This window comes from Acanthaster planci, linkage group LG16 (assembly GCF_054643075.1).
Source record: "Acanthaster planci isolate LZ-2023a linkage group LG16, COTS_SCS, whole genome shotgun sequence".
In the NCBI taxonomy this organism is placed as follows: Eukaryota; Metazoa; Echinodermata; class Asteroidea; order Valvatida; family Acanthasteridae; genus Acanthaster; species Acanthaster planci.
The window spans coordinates 7,630,476-7,648,168 of NC_141792.1; the positions used below are offsets into that span (position 1 = coordinate 7,630,476).

Consider the following 17,693-nt stretch of genomic DNA (forward strand, 5'->3'; position numbering starts at 1 on the left):
GACATTGTTCTGTTGATTTATGTCCGAGGCCAATGTCATGATCCTGTTTTCTATAATATACCATGAGAAGGTCTCTGTTTTATTGCAGGCAATATGCCAAAGCAACCGGGGAAATCTAAAAAAGTAAAGTACATTGTATCTCCTTGAAACTAATTTTGAAGGAGGGGTTGTTCTTAAAATCAGCCCAACCAATCTTAAATGAACACTGCAATGAAAATTTTTTAAAATTCTTCCCGTGCATTTTAAACTTTTCTTCAATGTGTGAAAGCTGTTTGAAATGTTCGGGGTGTGAAGTGAACTGTAAATTCACTTTTTAAACATTCAAAATTGACCAATCTGTTCCAAGCAATTTAGGGCGCTGGCAGTGTGATGTAAATCCAGGCGACACCTCAGTTTGAATGTTTTAATATTCGATTTTTGAGAACCAAATTCGATTTTTAAGCATTGCTGAGAAAAGGTTTCTCGCCGGTTTATTGCCACGTACATATGCAAAAATAAATTGCCAACGGGAATGGAAATATTTGCTAGCAAAATGTTAAAAATCTGGCAATCTTTTTTTTGGACGAGTAAAAGAATCAGTGGGGTTCAGTGCCTCAGATTGAATTAAAATTTTGCTCATGAATATGCAAATTTTATTGGCACAATAAAAGTAGCAAAACAAAAATTGAAAGTAACGTTATTTAAAACACAAAGGTCTGATGTCAAGGATTTTAGTAAAATGTTTTGAATTCGTGATTTCTCTAATGTCAAGTTTTACCTTCTGAGGGTCCGAGTCGTATGAAGGTTTACCTCCCGTGAAATCCGGTCTGTTTCCCGTCAAGCCACTCGCAAGTGTGACGTCACTTCAATTTAAACCACGCCCACTGCACTTGCGCTGCACACTCCATGTCTATGCTTACGTATTATGAAACATGCATTGATTATCGCCGTTTCAAGTTAAATGGAACCGGAAGTTAAACGCGCAACTTCTGCGATCGTCCAATGGGAGCCCGCAAATTGTGGCGCGTCCGTGTGTTTGTGTGTGTGCGTGACGAAGTCACGAACCGGATACCAGACTACCCTACCGCGTGCCAGTTACATGTGCATGTTGTCTTTGGTCCGCGCACACAGCCATGCACAGAATCGTCCATGACTCACTTTTTAACGTCCAACTTTTATACTACACCAACCAGCTGAACCGAGTTGGTCATGTGGCTATACAGACGCACCACGAAGAAAGTGGCGGAGGTTCGAATAATTATCTCCACAGTAAGTTTGTGAATTGTTTTCACTTCAGCTGTCGGGATACTGCGCGCACCTCACAGTCATATTCTTAAAATATGGACGATTCCATCAAAATTAATGCGGGTGTGGAAGAGTTTTTGTCTTCGTCCTTGTGGTAGTTGTTTGCCCATTATTACCAAGAGTGACACGCATACAAACATTTTAAGTGGCTCAAAATATAGCACTTGAACCTGAATACTGGTAGCAAAGAACGAAATGTCTAATCTCCGGACATGTTGGTGTCCTGATCAGTTTCACGTGTAAAGTGGACATCAAAGCTGTGCATTATTTAAATTGCTTTGGAATGTGTTTTGGGTACAGGATCGGCGTTTTATGCAAAGCAAGTTACTTTCACAATAAAATTACAAGTTACCTTGAATAAGACAGAACAAAGGTATTAGAATAAGGACACCAAATTGAGAATTAATTATCACAAAAATTGTAGAAAATGTATTCGGTGTCCCATCATTTTTGAAAATGATTTGGTCATGACTCGGTAGTTGGCATTTATTTGGTAAAGTTTTGGCAGCCAAATCATACAGATTTGGCTGCACTTTTTAAATAAGGAATCTCAGTTTTTAAAATTTGACTGAAAAACATCAGTAATTTCCCTGTCGGACAGTTTTGCGATTTTTTGGTCAAATGTTACGAGGCAGTACCCTGAATGTATGAAATAACCCCACGTAGCATTTTAAGACGCAACATGTTTGTGTACGCGGAAGGACATTTTCTGTAACATAGAGGTTTCAAACAGTCTTTGAGGAGCTGGGTAACTTGACCAGCCAAACCAAAATGCACGGGTTGTTCTTTCCTACTCACATACGAAGTAATCTCAGTTGGAAAAAATCCGTCGGGGGAGGGGGAGTTCTTCTGCCCCCTTCTAGTATTATATGTCGTGATGTTGTGAGCATTCATGTGGTAAGAGTTGCGTCCAAAACTAAGAGATTGTATTGCTAAGCAATAATTTTTCAGATAACTCCGATACATGACTTTTTTTCGAAAGATACAGTGCAAAAGATTCGTGGCAGTCAGAATCGAATGGTATCTATTGAGCTCCATTCACTTTTGGGAGTTGGCTATTTGCTTTTGTGAGGGTTGATTACTGTCACTTCTCTGGCAACCTGTGGTTTACCAGAGAGCCAGTAATTGCAAGATCTTTATGCTGGCAAAACATGTCTTCAACCTTGTCCCATGTAAGCAATCAATGTGGTCACATAAGAAGTACGCGTACTTTGCTGCGGCTGGCAGCAGCGCGTGCATCTGTTGAAGGTGCTGGCTACAGTTACCCCACTGCGCTCTATACCCAGCAAGAAATGAGACCGAGGGGTACCCCCCCAACATGTCCAATCCCTGTAGACATTCCAGACTATTGTTACTTAACACATCCCCCAAGATGTCTGAAAGGAATTCCCCAGACTCCTGCGAGACAATGACCGACACAAAGCAGGGGGGGTTCTCTCCGTCTCATACCTTGCTGCATATTCTGCGCTTTGCCAACTCGGTGCCTTTGTCCACTTAAACCTCGAGTCCGTGCCAAGTCCAAGTCAGTTTATGAATCCGCTGTAACAACAGATGAAATCAAATAATTAATCAAGACACTGATATAGTCAGACAAGGACAAGAGTATATTAAAGATCGAGCGTGATGCGCTTTATACCGAGAATGCCAACTATAGCCGGGTACGTAAGAGCCACACTGTTTTTTTTTTTTAAAGTGGCTTAACTTCTCGTGCATGTTTATCAGTGGTTTCGATTCGACTGGTTGTCCGAGTCAGTCAGTATTTCAAAAAGTCATTTTGGAATGGGTGTTTGGAGGTGAAGGATCGAGCTTTGCTTTCACATCAACGTAGAGATTTGTTATCAGTGCTGGGTATATGTCCCGCTATGGACTGCATTTTTTTCAACGGAATAGACAAAAATACAGAATAATAAGCAAACGTTTTTCCTCCAGATAAAGATCAATGAATTAGGACCAGAAAAGCTCTTCCTCTTTTGGCAAGTTGTAAAGAACTGCTCAGTATACTGCATGCATTCTCGAATAACCCTTGGGCCGAAATGATATGGACTTTTTTTCTCATTTCCTTTACTTGCCGAAAAAAATCATTGATAAAAATAGGCCATTTTGATATTCTCAGTGCGTAATAGAACTCGGTAATAGTGTTGCATTGGAGATTAATAAGAATAAATTTGTTCTGGAAAAATTCAAATCCGTAACCTTTTCAGAAAAAGGAAAGTGGGAAAACCCGTCCAAGAACATAAACACTTTCCGTCTTTGACTATGATCGTGAATTTTAATAAGCTATAACGTTGGCCAATCAAAATCGGGATTTGAAGTTTATTCCTTCCACGTTGACCAATCACATTCATTTTTTTCTGCCTGTGATAACTTGTGTCCTTAAAAAGACACATTAGAGCGATTGTGTTCTCAGAAGCTTTTTACAAAAAGAGACATTTTTAAAAACTTGTTATCCCTGCCGAATATGCATTCGTTTGCTATACTTGATTGAGTGGACACTGTACTTAATATAAAATGTAAACGTCATTTGCAGTTGATATTAAATTGGTTCACTTCACCCATCTTAATGCATAAAATGCCCGACATGTATGTCATCAAATTCTACGGTGCAATGAAAATGTTGAAATGTATATTTGAAAGACCAAACTGTTTTTAATTTGGCAAACATTCAGGCACGAGACTTCTCTTCCTGAGTTTTGTAAACTTTGATAAAATGTTGGCCACATACATTGAGCTATTTTAATGTGTCATCTGCGCGCTTGCATCTGGTACAGTGCCTGCAAGTATGACCCGAAAAATTGACCTACCATAAATTAACAAAACAGGTTTAGCTAAACTCTGAACAATATAAAAGCAAATAGTAATGTCGGGAAAATTTCACGGTATATAATATTTTTACAAGGTTTTTATTCAGTGCTGCTGCCTCTACCCTTGACCTAAGCGTATAATCAGACAACAGCTCTTATAATTGTTTGGCGAATGCTTCCCAATGTTCGTTTATCATACATAAATAATTAACATGCGACAGATAGCAGGATGTAGTGCTCACGGCTGATTATTATGGGATATCAAGCGGCTTCTAGTGCGCGCCTGCTCAGGTTCAAGTTGTACGGGGTCACGAGTTGGCCCGACTCACTCCAATCATGCCAATCCGCCGTGGAATCCGCCGTACAGCCGAGGGATATTGCGCAGGCCCAATGGTCCGTGTGCAGACTGGGAAAACGTGCAGTGTCTCACGCAGGCATGGCGCTATGCGCTGATCACCGAGTTTACAGTTTTCCCGGACAGCGATAGGGAGAGTTATTTTAAGGGTTGTAGTATGTTTTATCCTACATTATTACTTGTGCTATGTTGAAACGAACACTGCAAAAACCGGGCTTTAATGTTTAATTCCTAAGCCCGTAGCACATGAAGTAGGATAAAACACACTGCAACCCTGGTTGAAATAACCCTCCCGATCGTTGTAAAATTCTGGTGTTAAAAACAACGCTTTGGGGTGTTATCAGATGACCACACCAAAACGTACTCCTTCAAGTGTCACAATGCACTGGTTTAGTTAAAATCAACACCAACGGTTTTGAAATGACACCACTTCCTCTTCTATTGCTATTGGTTTGTGAACATGTTCAAATGTTCACGTTTAGAGTATTGATAATTGTTTACCACTGTTTAAAATTAGCACATTAAAAATGACCTTTTTAATATGTTTAAAAAAACGACAACCTAAATGATAGCTCAGCAAGACTGCATTAAAGGACACAGTTCTTAATACACGCGCTCTTTGTCTGCGGCTTACTCAAGATTTCTAAGAAAGAAAGGGACAAATGTAAAATTTAGGTAAATTGTTTCTGAAAAAGTTTTAGTCTGCCAGTTACCACCTGCCGTAAATCCAAATAAACTGTTTCTTTTCTGACTCAGCATGAAAGCGTGCCTTACTAAATAAGTCGCCACACAATTGATAAACGTGTCTATACTTTTTTTCTTGAACTTGCCTCTTTACCTACTTTGTTGAATATGTGTAGTGGGTTGAGTTTGCTTACTCCATTTTTAAATCCTCTTTCCTCTGCCTGCTGTGTTTAGTGTGGTTAGTGAGTTTAGTGTGTTTACTCCTGTTCTCTATTGAACAGAAATTTGTCTGTTTACTACTTTGATTGCGCTCACAAAATGAAGAGTTAAGCGAAGAAGAAAAATTCATCCGTCGTCCGTCTTCAGCTGGGTCATTTCCAAATAAGATTTTCCATCGGGTCTAACGTTATAGCTTAAAAAAGTAGGTGTAGGCATACATTTAAGAGTACTAACGGAAAGCAACAAATTACAGATAACTTTGATGTGGCTTTCTGGCGCAAACCATTCCTGAAAAGTTGTACAGAAGATAAGATTCTGTCCATTTTAGGTACTTTCATTTTGGGAGTGAAAAGAAAAATCCAGCCCAGAACGCGACTTCCTACATCATTCCGATTTCACCTTCAGCTGGGTCAGTTCTAAATCAGATTTTCCATCGGGTCTAACGTTATAGCTTAAAAAAGTAGGTGTAGGCATACATTTAAGAATATTAACAGAAAGCAACAAATTACAGATAACTTTGATGTGGCTTTCTGGGGCAAACCATTCCTGAGGAGTTGTACAGAAAATAAGATTTTTAGGTACTTTCATTTTTGGAGTGAAAAGAAAAATCCAGCCCAGAATGCGATTTTCTACATCACGCTTTAGCTTTTTCAAAATCCATTAAGGCCGATAATAAAGGACTATTGATCTTTTTATTGGAAAACAAAACTGCGATTGGCCGCAATTCAACATACACAGGAGGCTTCAGGACGTTTGCAAATTTACAACCACTGGGAGAATTTTCAAAGTACAAGGCCTATATTTGAGGGGACGCAAAAAAGCAACTTGAACACAAAGAAGGCAACAGTAGGTGCGCATGTTTAAAAGATCGAGCAAAGTATACCTCCTGGTAGAAAATTAAACTGTAAATAGTTTAAAATATGAAAGACTGTCTGGCCTAAAAATCATTTTGAAACAAAAATTTTCGCCTCAAACAATCATAGATTAACATTTTGTCTTTCATCAGACTGGTAATAAATCAGTCGCCATAACAACTTGCAGCTCTTTTCTCCAGTTTTATTCCTTGTCCACTTTAAGACAGACAACTAAAACTCAAAGTCACGTAATACAACTGTCCTTAGAAGTGCTTAAGCAATGAATGAAGTTTTGACATTTCTTTTGATGACTGGGTGCCCCCCACTTGCAAGCCGAATTGCATGCTGCGAATCACCTTGAACGCCCGAAGTTCATTTGTTTGCTCAATAATATCGGATGGTGATTTATTATGCATAAAATCAAGGCAACAGAGAGCCACGTAGGGCCTAAGCAAAAACTATTATGGGATGCCAGCACCCAGCGATGACTATTATGGGATGTCGGAATGCTGTAATTAATGCGCGCATGCCCTGTTTGCTGTGATGACGTACGCCCAATTAGCGGCAACACAATGGCAGCTCCCAGCTTGCCACGCACGGTACTTGTACTAAGAATCTGGTTGGAAAGTAAATAGGCCTAGCTGCACAAAGATGACATTAATAAAAGAATAAAGTTTGAATAAAGGCTATTTAGAAGAATCAAAGCATCGCTAGACGCATGAACTAAACTTTTGCCTCACTTGAGCTGTGGATGGATTGGGATATTTTATGACGGAAATTCTATATAATAATTTTAATTGATGAAATAAAGTTTCGAAATTACTTAGCTCTCTGACGCTCTGATAAACAGTTATTATTTCTATATAGAGTTGGAAACTCGTAGTGCTTCACTTGAAGTACAATTTTTTTAAACAAATGATTCAGAGCACACAATTTTGTGTACATGACGAATTTTGGTTGAGAGGTTTCAACTTATTAAAACCTGTTAACCCCACCCTAGAATCTTGGATAATTTCTGTGTTTTGTATTAATTTATCATCTTTTAAAATTTGTCAACGCCAGAATTGAAAAAAAGGAGAAAACGGTGAATTATTTGTGCTCTGGCTTAAGGATAAAGCGTAGATTTACCGATAGCCGAAGCCGGGCGCAGTGGTCACTATACTGTGTGTGTCCATCTCGGATCACGCTCTTCAGATCTGCTCGCAGTTTGCCCGCAGCAGTGGACATTATACGATAGGCCTCCCACAGATTTTCAGTTTGTAAAACTTTTAAAATATCAACTTTAAACCCACTGTATTACCCACTTTTTAGGCAGCTATGCGCCTTTTTTGGTGGTGCACTCTTCTATTTTTCCCTGGACAAACAAGAAGGTGTGTTTTAGTTCAGTACTGAACATTAACTAAGTACCCAAACAAAGGTAGCATTGCCTGTGCTTGTTTTTTTTTTCATTTTGTATTTGTAAAAGTTTGGTTTTTTCATTGTGATGACACATCCACTCGGACTTTGTTTAAAATTTTAAGAGCTGCATACTTTGGTTGGTAATTTTTAGTGCGATCCGTTTGATTTTTATTTTGTGTGTCTTGTTTTCTTATTGTAGGTTATGACCCCTTTATTGCCTCGCCTCGTATCCGCGAAACCAATGATAAAGGTCTTTGATGTCTCTAAACTTTCTGGACCCTTTTTGTAAAACATAGGAAAGTTTTATTTCTGTGAAAACAAAGTTATTGTAAATTGCAAGCTAATCGTTTCGACATTCATTATCAGTGAGTAAACTCCTTTTATTGAAAGTGTGTTTACACTAACTTTTGAGATAAAGAGCTCTGCTACTTTTTAGCGCAAATCTAAATTCATTCTTTTTCCCGATAAGTGAAAACATGTCACGCTCACGTCTTACCTGCGAGTCAAAAGTGGTTCACATTATAAATTTTTGAGTAGTTTCCGCTTGGCAACTTATGCAAATTTCCCTGCGGGTCCCTTTTCAAGAACAAGACCCTAATTGATATGCAAAATTGATTGACTGTATACAAAACTGCTCCCACCCAAGCTGGTTGGCTCTGGGTTTTGTCTTTATTTTGGCCCTCTCCCCACCCCAGGTATTTTTGTTTCCTCACTTGTGTCACCCTGATTAACTAAGTGGTGATTATTATGGGATGTTTGGGTGATTAATATGGGATGTATCTTTATCTGTGACGTCAAACTGCGCATGCACAGTTACCGTTTTGCCACCCTTTTGTCGTGGGGGTGAGTCTTTTTTTTGTCCATTCTGCGCCATCTTCGCACCTTCCCCCGGTCCAAGAGGGACTGACACTCACTCCAAATAGGATTTTATTTTTTCATTTCGTCTGTTTTTCGCATTCAGGACCTGTAGGCACCACGGAGGTGTCCAACTACCAGGCCAGGATGCCAGGAGTTGGTAGAAACGAGGAAGACGGCGAGGAAAACTCCTTTGAAATGGACGATTCTGTTGATTATGGAACGAGTGCACCTACCGAAGGCGGACATGTCAATCCTGGTAAAGTGAACGCTCCTATTTTGAATATCGACAATTTGGTCTTCGGTGCAATATCGCATTGGCCCTAAACTATCAGAATTCTGGCAGAATCCCCTCGTAGAATTATAGTAGTGGAAGCATGATATTCCCGTGTCCACGCGACTGCATGGTGGAAAGAATTTTCCTCCACTGTCGTAAATACTGAGTTTATTTCCCCAATGCCATGTGGTGCGCGGCATGTGAATTTTGGTCAAGGTCTATCGGTCATCGCGAACGTAATCGATGCATGTTGTTCGTCGCCAAACAACGTGAACTCGAGGAGATTAAACTCGCTCTGTGGGTGCAATCCAATCGCCTTTTCCATCGTATTTTGTCCTCTGGTGTACATTGATATTGGTGGTGTGTGTGTTTGGGGTTTTTGGAGGAAATGTCCTCTCCAAAAGTGTCGAAGATTTTTGCTGATCTGTCTTGAGATAATTATCCCAGGGAAGTAATTATTCAGCTGCCACGCACGCACGTACGCCTAACGTGAATGAACGAGTGGTGTTCTCTGATTGTGCGGGTTTTGACGAAAACGGTCGGGGCGTAAAAGGAAAATCGTTGTAATTCGTGTGCATTTTTCCTCACTTTAGCTCTTTTTCAAATAATTTCAGCCGAAGAATCTCCCCCTTCCAAGAAGAAAAAGAGCAAGAAAACAAAAAAAGAGAAGCGCAAAGAAGGAAAATCTAAGAAACGTAAGCGGTCTGTGGACAGAGAAAGTGGTGGGGTAAGTTCCAAGTTCAGTACATGCAGTCCGCTTTTGTGCACGTCTTGTTGGCGGTGTGTCATGCGTTTACACTTTGTCTGCTCGAAGTAGCATGCATGGCTCCTTTGCTCTGGAGTTTTGGTGGGCAATGTTTTTTAATGTTTGAGGACTAGTAAAGGGTAATCTTAAAAAAATTTACAAGTCTTGTTTATTTCATCCATCATCTTATTTCTATATGAATTTCAACATGAAAACATTTTGATTCATACTATAGACTTGATGATAGACTTGACATGCTGCAACTAGTGACTTCCTTGTTGCATGATATCCTGTTTTTATTTTACGATTTTTATACCTGTATATTCTCTTGAATTGACGTAATGTCTTTGGAAAGGGTAACATTACAGTTATTGCAAAACATGTACATGTACATTAAAGAAATTGCATCAGTTTTGGACTTGTTTGTTTTCAGTTTGAAATGAAACAAATTTTATCACAAAAGAGCGGTTTCTGTTTTACATTTTTAAATGGCTTTTTCAAATTCCAGCCTTTGTTTTATGATATTAAACCAAATTTTATGTACGTACGTACTTATGATCTGTGTTTTGTTAAGCAATGATTGTCTGAAAGTAATCTTTTCTTTCAGTATTTTGGCATCACAACAGGGCCAGTGAAAACCGAACTGAAAAATTCAGCAGTGGCTTAAAAAACATTCCATGTAAAAAATTGAGCCAAGACTTAGCATAAATTATGCTGATTACAATTACAGTAATCAAAACATCAACCCTGATTCAGAAAATATTGTGCTGACAATTTATTTACCTTCAGAATGACTTTAAGTCTTGCTCACTTACACAGCTTACATTTTTTTAAGAACTCTGTCTGGAAAGGTAGTGTGTGACTTGGAAGGGTAGTCAGTTTTGATGCTAACATAAGCCATTAGCATGTTCTCCTACAATGACATTGTGGTGGTACATCACGTTTTGTCTTACAAGCTGATTGGTAATTTAGGTGAATGCAAAAGCAGAGCGACTTTGATGTCACGAAATGTTTTCGGTGAAATTTCCAGCTGAAATGTCACAATGTATGTAGATTCGCAGCTTGAACATCTGATTGGACATCACAAAATGGAGATCGTGTAAACTTGCTTTTGCAGCAAGTGTGAACTGACCTACATTATCTGTAACTAGAAAACTACAAGTCCAACTGGGTTCAGACATGTTTGCGGACAGGGTTGTTGCATGTACCGTAAACGCAGTGTAACGTCATGACATACAAATTTTTTCGGGGAGGGGGAGGGAATTTTTGAATTGTATCTTTTTGACTAAATTTAGCAAACAAAGCAAACAAACTGACCAATTCAAAATTCCAGATGTAGCTGGCTAAATATTCAGCACTATTGATTCAAATCTTGTACAAACCTTAAACACAAGTCTGTAAATGTATGAAAATTGTGTAAATAAAATGCAGAGGAAGTCGGTGAAACGCAACTCACCAATGGATTATATGTATAAAAATGAAGGTGCGCCCTCACTTGACAGGTTTTTCCAGGTGCAAAACAACAATGATAAGCCTTTTTATGAGCAACAGAAAGAGGTCTGAATTTTATGTCAACAAAAATGATAAGTTTTATTATATAAATTGGTTTGGTTAAACAGATTGGCATGGCGTTGACTGTAGATCATCCAGCATGGAGGATAATTATTACCTTAGCTTGAAGAAACTGTCTTTGCTTTTATTGCCTTTTAGAAAGAAATCAGATTTTAAAAAAGCCGCACATACAGACTGATTCCAGGAGACACGTTACTGTGGCGGCATCACAATCACATGCAATTTCTAAAGCTCAAGTTGCAGGTGCATTTTGCAACTCGCTGTTGGTCAAAGAGGCATATAATGCATGCGCATCAGGAGTGTGATGCTGCTGTGAGTAGTCGCTGTTATTGTGAGTCTGTAACCCTAACCCTACATAATACTACTAATTACTACTTGTCGTAAAATGTAGTACTGAGCGCTGGCGCTTGTCAGAGGTCATGACCTTATTCTCAGAAGCCATAAAATACAATAGTTAAGACAATGCACCATACAGTGCTGTGGCACTATGAATGCATGGCTTTATTGTTCTCTTTACAAGTAACAATAAAAGTAACCCAGCCAGAATTAGTAATTTGTAGCGCTAGGTCCTTCAGGCCCAGACCATTACTTAGTATTTTGTAGTATTGTGTAGTGTAAGCCAAACAATATGCTTGGCGGTTAGGGTTAAAGCATAGAGCAAGGAATTACTCTATGATTGAAAGCTGTGTTACTCGTGTATCATGCGGTCTTGTGGATGGGGATATTTACAGTCAGTAGCCCTGTCCACTGGATTTTTTTTGGAAGGTATTACAATGAAAATGGTCAAAATGTGGTCGCTGTAGTATGAGAGTGTACGTGTATGTAATTGGACTTTTGCCACGGGAAAATTTTACTGAGACCGTGGAGAGGTAATGGAGCCGTGAATGTAATGACTCATGAGGGCGCTTTGCTTGACCTTTCTACATATATCCTAGTTTTGTGCTTTCTTTCGTTGCAAGACACGAAGTTGACGTCCTTCGTGGTCATCTACTTGTAGGAATGATGAAGTTTTAGCATCAGTCCAACTTGCGACTGTTTTAAGCATTATACCTGCCATGATTGCGACCAAACGAGGAACAACACATTAGAAACTTGCCACATATGCAACACAATGCCACACAAACATGCAAAGAGTACATGTGGTGTCCCTGTACCTTGTGCTCAGGCCAGATGTACAGTTTTCAGGGCTGCTCTTGCTGACGAGCACTGTCCTCACCGGAGTTTGATATTGTCTCGGGAAAGGACCTTTAAAGTGCCCTTTATTTCAGCCAGCCCAAATGGCAGTGCCCTAAAAAAAAATGAAATTAAGGCCTTAAAGGTTACGTGTATCTGGCCAGTTTTTCTGAGCAGCAGTTGGCGAGTAGAAGTAACCTCTGGACTCAGGAAAAGCAACTATGAAGACACGTCCCAGGCTGTCCGCTGTGGACTTAAAATGGGAAAAGTACTCAGTGTCTCGGTCAGCTTTACCAAAACAGTGCGGACAGAGCTTGTGATATTGAAGCATGACTAATGTCATGCATTGAATGCATTGCAAGGATGGCTTTCCAGAAATTTTGTCAGGTCCTAACTTTGGTGGAAAAATTTGTGACGAAACTGCATCTGTGTCATGCCACGAATCAAGTCTTCATCTTTGTAAAGGATTTAGGGTTCGGAGTATGCTGTTTGAGGATTTTGCAGCACTTGGTATTAGTTTAAATCTTTAAATCTTCTCGTCTCGGATGGTTTGCAACTCTCTAGGAAAGTGATTCCCCACTGAGTGACGATGGCGAGATCATCTTTAAACACAAGAGCAAAAAGAAGAAAGACACAACTCCTAAGGCAAGTAGTTAATCCAACAAGGGAAAATGGAATTCATATATTGTTAAGGTTTCTAGTGTCTTGTCCATTGTGTATTCACTGCAATATGCATTGTCTTTCATTTTCTAAGCACATCTCTTTTATATTCAAGAGCTTTACAACTTAACCTGATGAATTTGAAAGGAAACATTATTGCTTATGCTGTACGAGGGCTGTTATAAATGTGTCGGTTTTGGGCAATATGTGATTCTTTGCACTGTCCAATCAGTCTGATGTTGGCATAAATTTGGTCTTGTCCTCAAGAAATTTGAGTGGTAGACATCTTCCTTACCAGGTTGGAAAATGCAGAAATATCATGAAATTTCCCCCAAATTAGATACCAAATAATTTTGGCATCCTTCCTACATGTTGTGACCACACCTCTTGTCAATCAAAAAATATGTTGATGTTCATGTGGCTATGTTTTAGGAAAGCATTGGAAATACATACGTGAAATACATGCAGTTATTTAATCATAATGGCATTTGTTACAGGAGAAAGACATGGGTCCCAAGAGTTCCCTGGAGCTGATGCGGGAGTTTGGAATTGAGGAGTTTGAGATGGAGTACATGGATGCCGACTATGAGAGCCTGATCAACTACAAGCTCTTCTGCCAGCATGTCCGCCCGTTGGTCATCGAGAATGCCCCCAATCTGCCCATGACCAAAATGACCACACTGCTGGCCTCCCTCTGGCGCGAGTTTGCCGCAAGCAACCCCAAGCGTGGCACCGTCCGACCCCCACCGCCCCAACTGATCCTGGCCTCGCCTGAGGCTCCCAAGGAGGCCTCTCCCCCGCCGACCGCTGCCAAGGAGGCGACGGTGGCGGCAGCCCAGGAGGAGGAGGAACAGCAGCAGGAGGACGAGAGAGATGGCGATGCGGAAGAAGCCAAGGAAATCAAGGAGCCCAAAGGTGAGATGGAAAGGGGTTTTATCAAAGACTGCATTGAATATAGAGGGTTTGCAGGGCTGCCATCTTGCAGGCCAGTGCTGTTGTTCCACAGGATGTGTACAGAGGAGGTTTCCCTGTGGGTGTGTAGCATAACAAATTGAAGTTATGCTGATCATTGGGCACTGTTCTTTTGGATATATATGGGAATTTTACGTCTCTTGTTTTAACTTTATAACCAAAACCTTAATTCAGTGCCTTATCATTACTGGCATACATGTAGGTTGAAGTAAAATAGATAACGAGTGCTCTGTTCAGCTACTGCAGGTGCATTATTACGTGTACAGAGTGTGGAATGGAACAAAACGTGCTGCACCATCAGCTGTTAAGTCAGACATACAAGCAAGGTCACATGCCAAATTCTGTTGCAGCATGCTGTGGAGCTGCTTGTCAGGTTTTTGGCTTCGCATTTTCTTTTAAAAGTTTTGTACTATTCAAAAGCATCCACTTTTGATTGAATTGGAAATTCAATTTCTGACTGTGATTTGTGCCGTTTGCATGTACTGTCTTGTTGGGTAGACGGTAAGATTTGATTGGCTTTTTATTTTTTTTTGGAAATGTTTCAGGTAAGAGTAAATCTGCCAGTAAAGACAAGTCCAAGGGAAAAAAGAAGAAAGTGGCACCACTCAAGATTAAGATTGCGGGCCAGTCGGGAAGAAAGAGAAAAGCCCATTCCTCGGTAAGTCACGTTGGAGCAAATCATCCCCTCCCCTCCAAGAAGTGCCAATGAAAATCTGTTGAGTGAGTGGAATTGATTGGTTGATTGATTCTGTGATTCGGCAAAAGTTGAACATCAGAAATAGGTAATTTGAAAATGTTGGTTTCATAGGCTTGAAATGTTGCCCTCCAGAAAATGAATAAAGCGTGTCGTCCCTCTTGTAACTTCAGTAAACCACAATTGAGAGGGCTGGTCATTTTTATTTCGTCCTACATGTTTGTGGGTAATTCCAGAAAGTAGGGGCCCAAAAAGTGTGACATTTTCCTGTCCCTGTTACATCTGACCTGGGTTATTTGACAAGGAAATATCACCGGAATTGATTTCAAACTATTACTATTTGTCTGGCAGGTACTTTGCATCAATTCATCACTCTTGGAAATTAGAAAATGTGTTCTGAACTTTAAAAAATTCATGTGTCAGATGTGACAGGGACACCAAAAACATGGACCTCTAATTTCTGGAATTGTCCATTTCGGTCCACCCTGTGTCCATGCTGAGAAGAAATGGTTGTTGTGTCTTTTGTGTGTGTATGGGGTTGTGGATGTCTGTTAGAAGTGGCTTAATAAATATTAGTTTAGGATGGAAACATTATTTTATCCTGTCCTTTGGCCACAAAGCGCATCCATCCAGTGTAAGCAATTAACTCTGCTTTTATTATCCATTGCCGTTCTTCGGCATTGCCATCAGTGGGCCCTATGCTGCACTTCCCCCATTCTTCCACTCTTTCACAGAGCGACAGTGGCAGCAACTTCAGCGACCAGATTCCGAGCGACTTGTCGGACGAGGAGGCCAAGAGCGCCCCCTCGGTCCAGTCAGACAGCTCTGCCAGCCGCTCCTCGGCTCGCAAGCCCAAGAAGCCTCGCCCCAAGAAGATGCCGCCGGCCAAGAAGAAGAAGAAAAAGAAGAAGGGTTCCGAGGAAGACGGCTACGAGGTCAGTTCACCTCCTCTAGTTCTCAAGCAGGTCGTGAGCTCACTAACCCTTGGGGTGTGCTCTTCTACAGTTGTAACGAAAACGTTGATGTGGTTATTGCTCTTTTGATAATTTGGTTTGGGATTTTAGTATTGCATCATCGCATGCAATGGTTGCCAAGTTCAGATTGCAAAAAATCTGCAGAACTCAGAAACAAGAGAAGCAGCTGGCCTTATTTTCAAGTTGGCCATTTTGAATTGAAAATGAGGCTTACTTTTTGGGGGGGGGCCTGAGAATGAAAATGAAAGTAAGGAAATAAAACTTTATTGCAAATTAATATGATTTATGCTGATAAATACTAAAATGAAAGCCAGGAGTGGAACCCAAAATAGGGCTCCACCCAGTTTCACAGACTCTGCGTAGATGGATTCTAGGAACACGATCAGAAATGTCTTCCCTGTCAGTAAGGTCAGTTCCTGGTCATGGCAACCAAAGCGTACCCTTGCTCGTCTTGCTGCTTGACCTCTGACCTGCTGGGGGTCAAGTGGCTAGTTTGAATCCCCTGCACCACAGTCATTGAGTCCTGACTTTGAAACGTGTGTGATACGACGCTGGGCTCTCTGCTACTCTTTTCCAGACTGACCACCAGGATTACTGCGAGGTGTGCCAGCAGGGAGGGGAGATCATCCTGTGCGACACCTGCCACCGGGCTTATCACCTGGTCTGCCTGGACCCAGAGCTGGACGCAGCCCCCGAGGGCAAGTGGAGCTGTCCCCACTGTGTAAGTGGAAGAAAGTCTCCCAAAATCGAGGACCGTTGAGCATTGAAAGTCGGAAATAGTCTGGCATATGAAATAGCAAGAACTAATCTTACCACTGTGCGCAAGTAAACCGTGTCAGTGAAGCACCCGATGAAACACAGGGCTGGGAACTGGCGTCCACTTGGTTATACCGACAGGTGTAAAAATGTCCTGCAATAGTCCTGATTTTGCTCTGATTTGGGTTTTTCCCAGTACTTTGTTGCTCTTCACAAGCTGATTTTGATCTCAAAAAATGATACATTCTTTCAAGAACAACAAGTTTTTTGTTCAATTTTGGCTTTAAATAGTATAGAAATGATGGCAATAATTTCTGTTGATCTGATTGGGCTTCAAACACAACCTTGTTACAGTCAATTTGCCAAGTTCAGATATGATTTTCATAATAAGCTCTGCGCAGTAATTAAGTCTACACTGAGGCCAGTGGCGGAAAAAGAAAAGACTGACTGATCCAGATGCAGTGCTTTGGTTGGGTTGCTCTGACACTCGTGTGATTGGCTGCAGGAAACGGAAGGTGTACCTGTCCAGGAGGAGGAACAGGACGAGCACATGGAATTCTGCCGCGTCTGCAAGGACGGTGGGGAGTTGCTCTGCTGCGACCAGTGCCCCTCCTCCTATCACATCTTCTGCCTCAACCCCCCGCTCAAGGAGATTCCCGACGGGGAGTGGGTCTGCCCGCGGTGCTCGGTAAGCCAAGCAGGGGTGGCGGGTGGTGGGGAGCATTTTGGGGATTGGGCTCGGCTGGGTAGGAGTAGGGACTAGGGGAGGGGGTACCTGGGAGTGTAAACGCGCCAGCCAGCGCTGGCTGGCATTCTGGCCGGCACTTGGGGTGGAAAATGAAGCCTGCCGGGCGGCACAAGTCTTGCTGTATTGTGTGTCGAATGTGAAGTTTTGGCAGAGAAAGAAGGGTTTAGAAGACACATGTATTGTCTCACTGTCCTCCATTTTTAGTTAAAGGAACCAGAAAATAGAAATATTTTTATAAATGTTACTAAAACCCCTTGACATTGCATCTTTGGGCTTCAATTGACCTTAATTTAAATTTTTGTTTTGCAATTTTAACCCATATTTTGATGTTTTTTTTGTTTTAATGCAGATGCATATTTGCATATTCATGAGCAGAACTTTGATGTTATTCAAGGCACTGAATCTCAGTGTAGCACTGATTTTCTGCACGGAAAAATTCTAGGTTTTTCTAACCACTGCTATGGCAGATTTCATTTTCTTTGGCAGTTTATTGCTGTGAAAGTGTATGGCAGTAATCCAGCAAAAATCCTTTTCACAGAAATGTTCCCAGATAACAAATTTGGGGTTCACAATTTGAACATAAAAACTTACCTGGATTTACCTCAGAGCAAAGGGCCCTCACTTGTCCAGAAATGGTTGGTCGATTTTCATGTTTGAAAAAGTGCACCGTTC

General features: G+C 40.9%; 1 protein-coding gene across 6 annotated transcripts in view; it reads left to right on the forward strand.

The window, feature by feature from the left end:
* The first annotated feature begins 8,434 nt into the window (after positions 1-8,434).
* Positions 8,435-17,693, forward strand: part of LOC110986563 (ATP-dependent chromatin remodeler CHD5-like) — a 46,696-nt gene continuing 37,437 nt past the window's right edge. For all 6 annotated transcript variants that reach the window (XM_022248524.2, XM_087147077.1, XM_022248525.2 and 3 more), the window contains exons 1-8: positions 8,435-8,709; positions 9,342-9,454; positions 12,782-12,862; positions 13,375-13,792; positions 14,395-14,507; positions 15,278-15,478; positions 16,095-16,238; positions 16,779-16,961. In XM_022248524.2, coding sequence (XP_022104216.2) covers positions 8,598-8,709; positions 9,342-9,454; positions 12,782-12,862; positions 13,375-13,792; positions 14,395-14,507; positions 15,278-15,478; positions 16,095-16,238; positions 16,779-16,961 — 1,365 coding nt within the window. In that variant the 5' untranslated portion in view covers positions 8,435-8,597. The remainder of the gene's footprint in view (positions 8,710-9,341; positions 9,455-12,781; positions 12,863-13,374; positions 13,793-14,394; positions 14,508-15,277; positions 15,479-16,094; positions 16,239-16,778; positions 16,962-17,693) is intronic.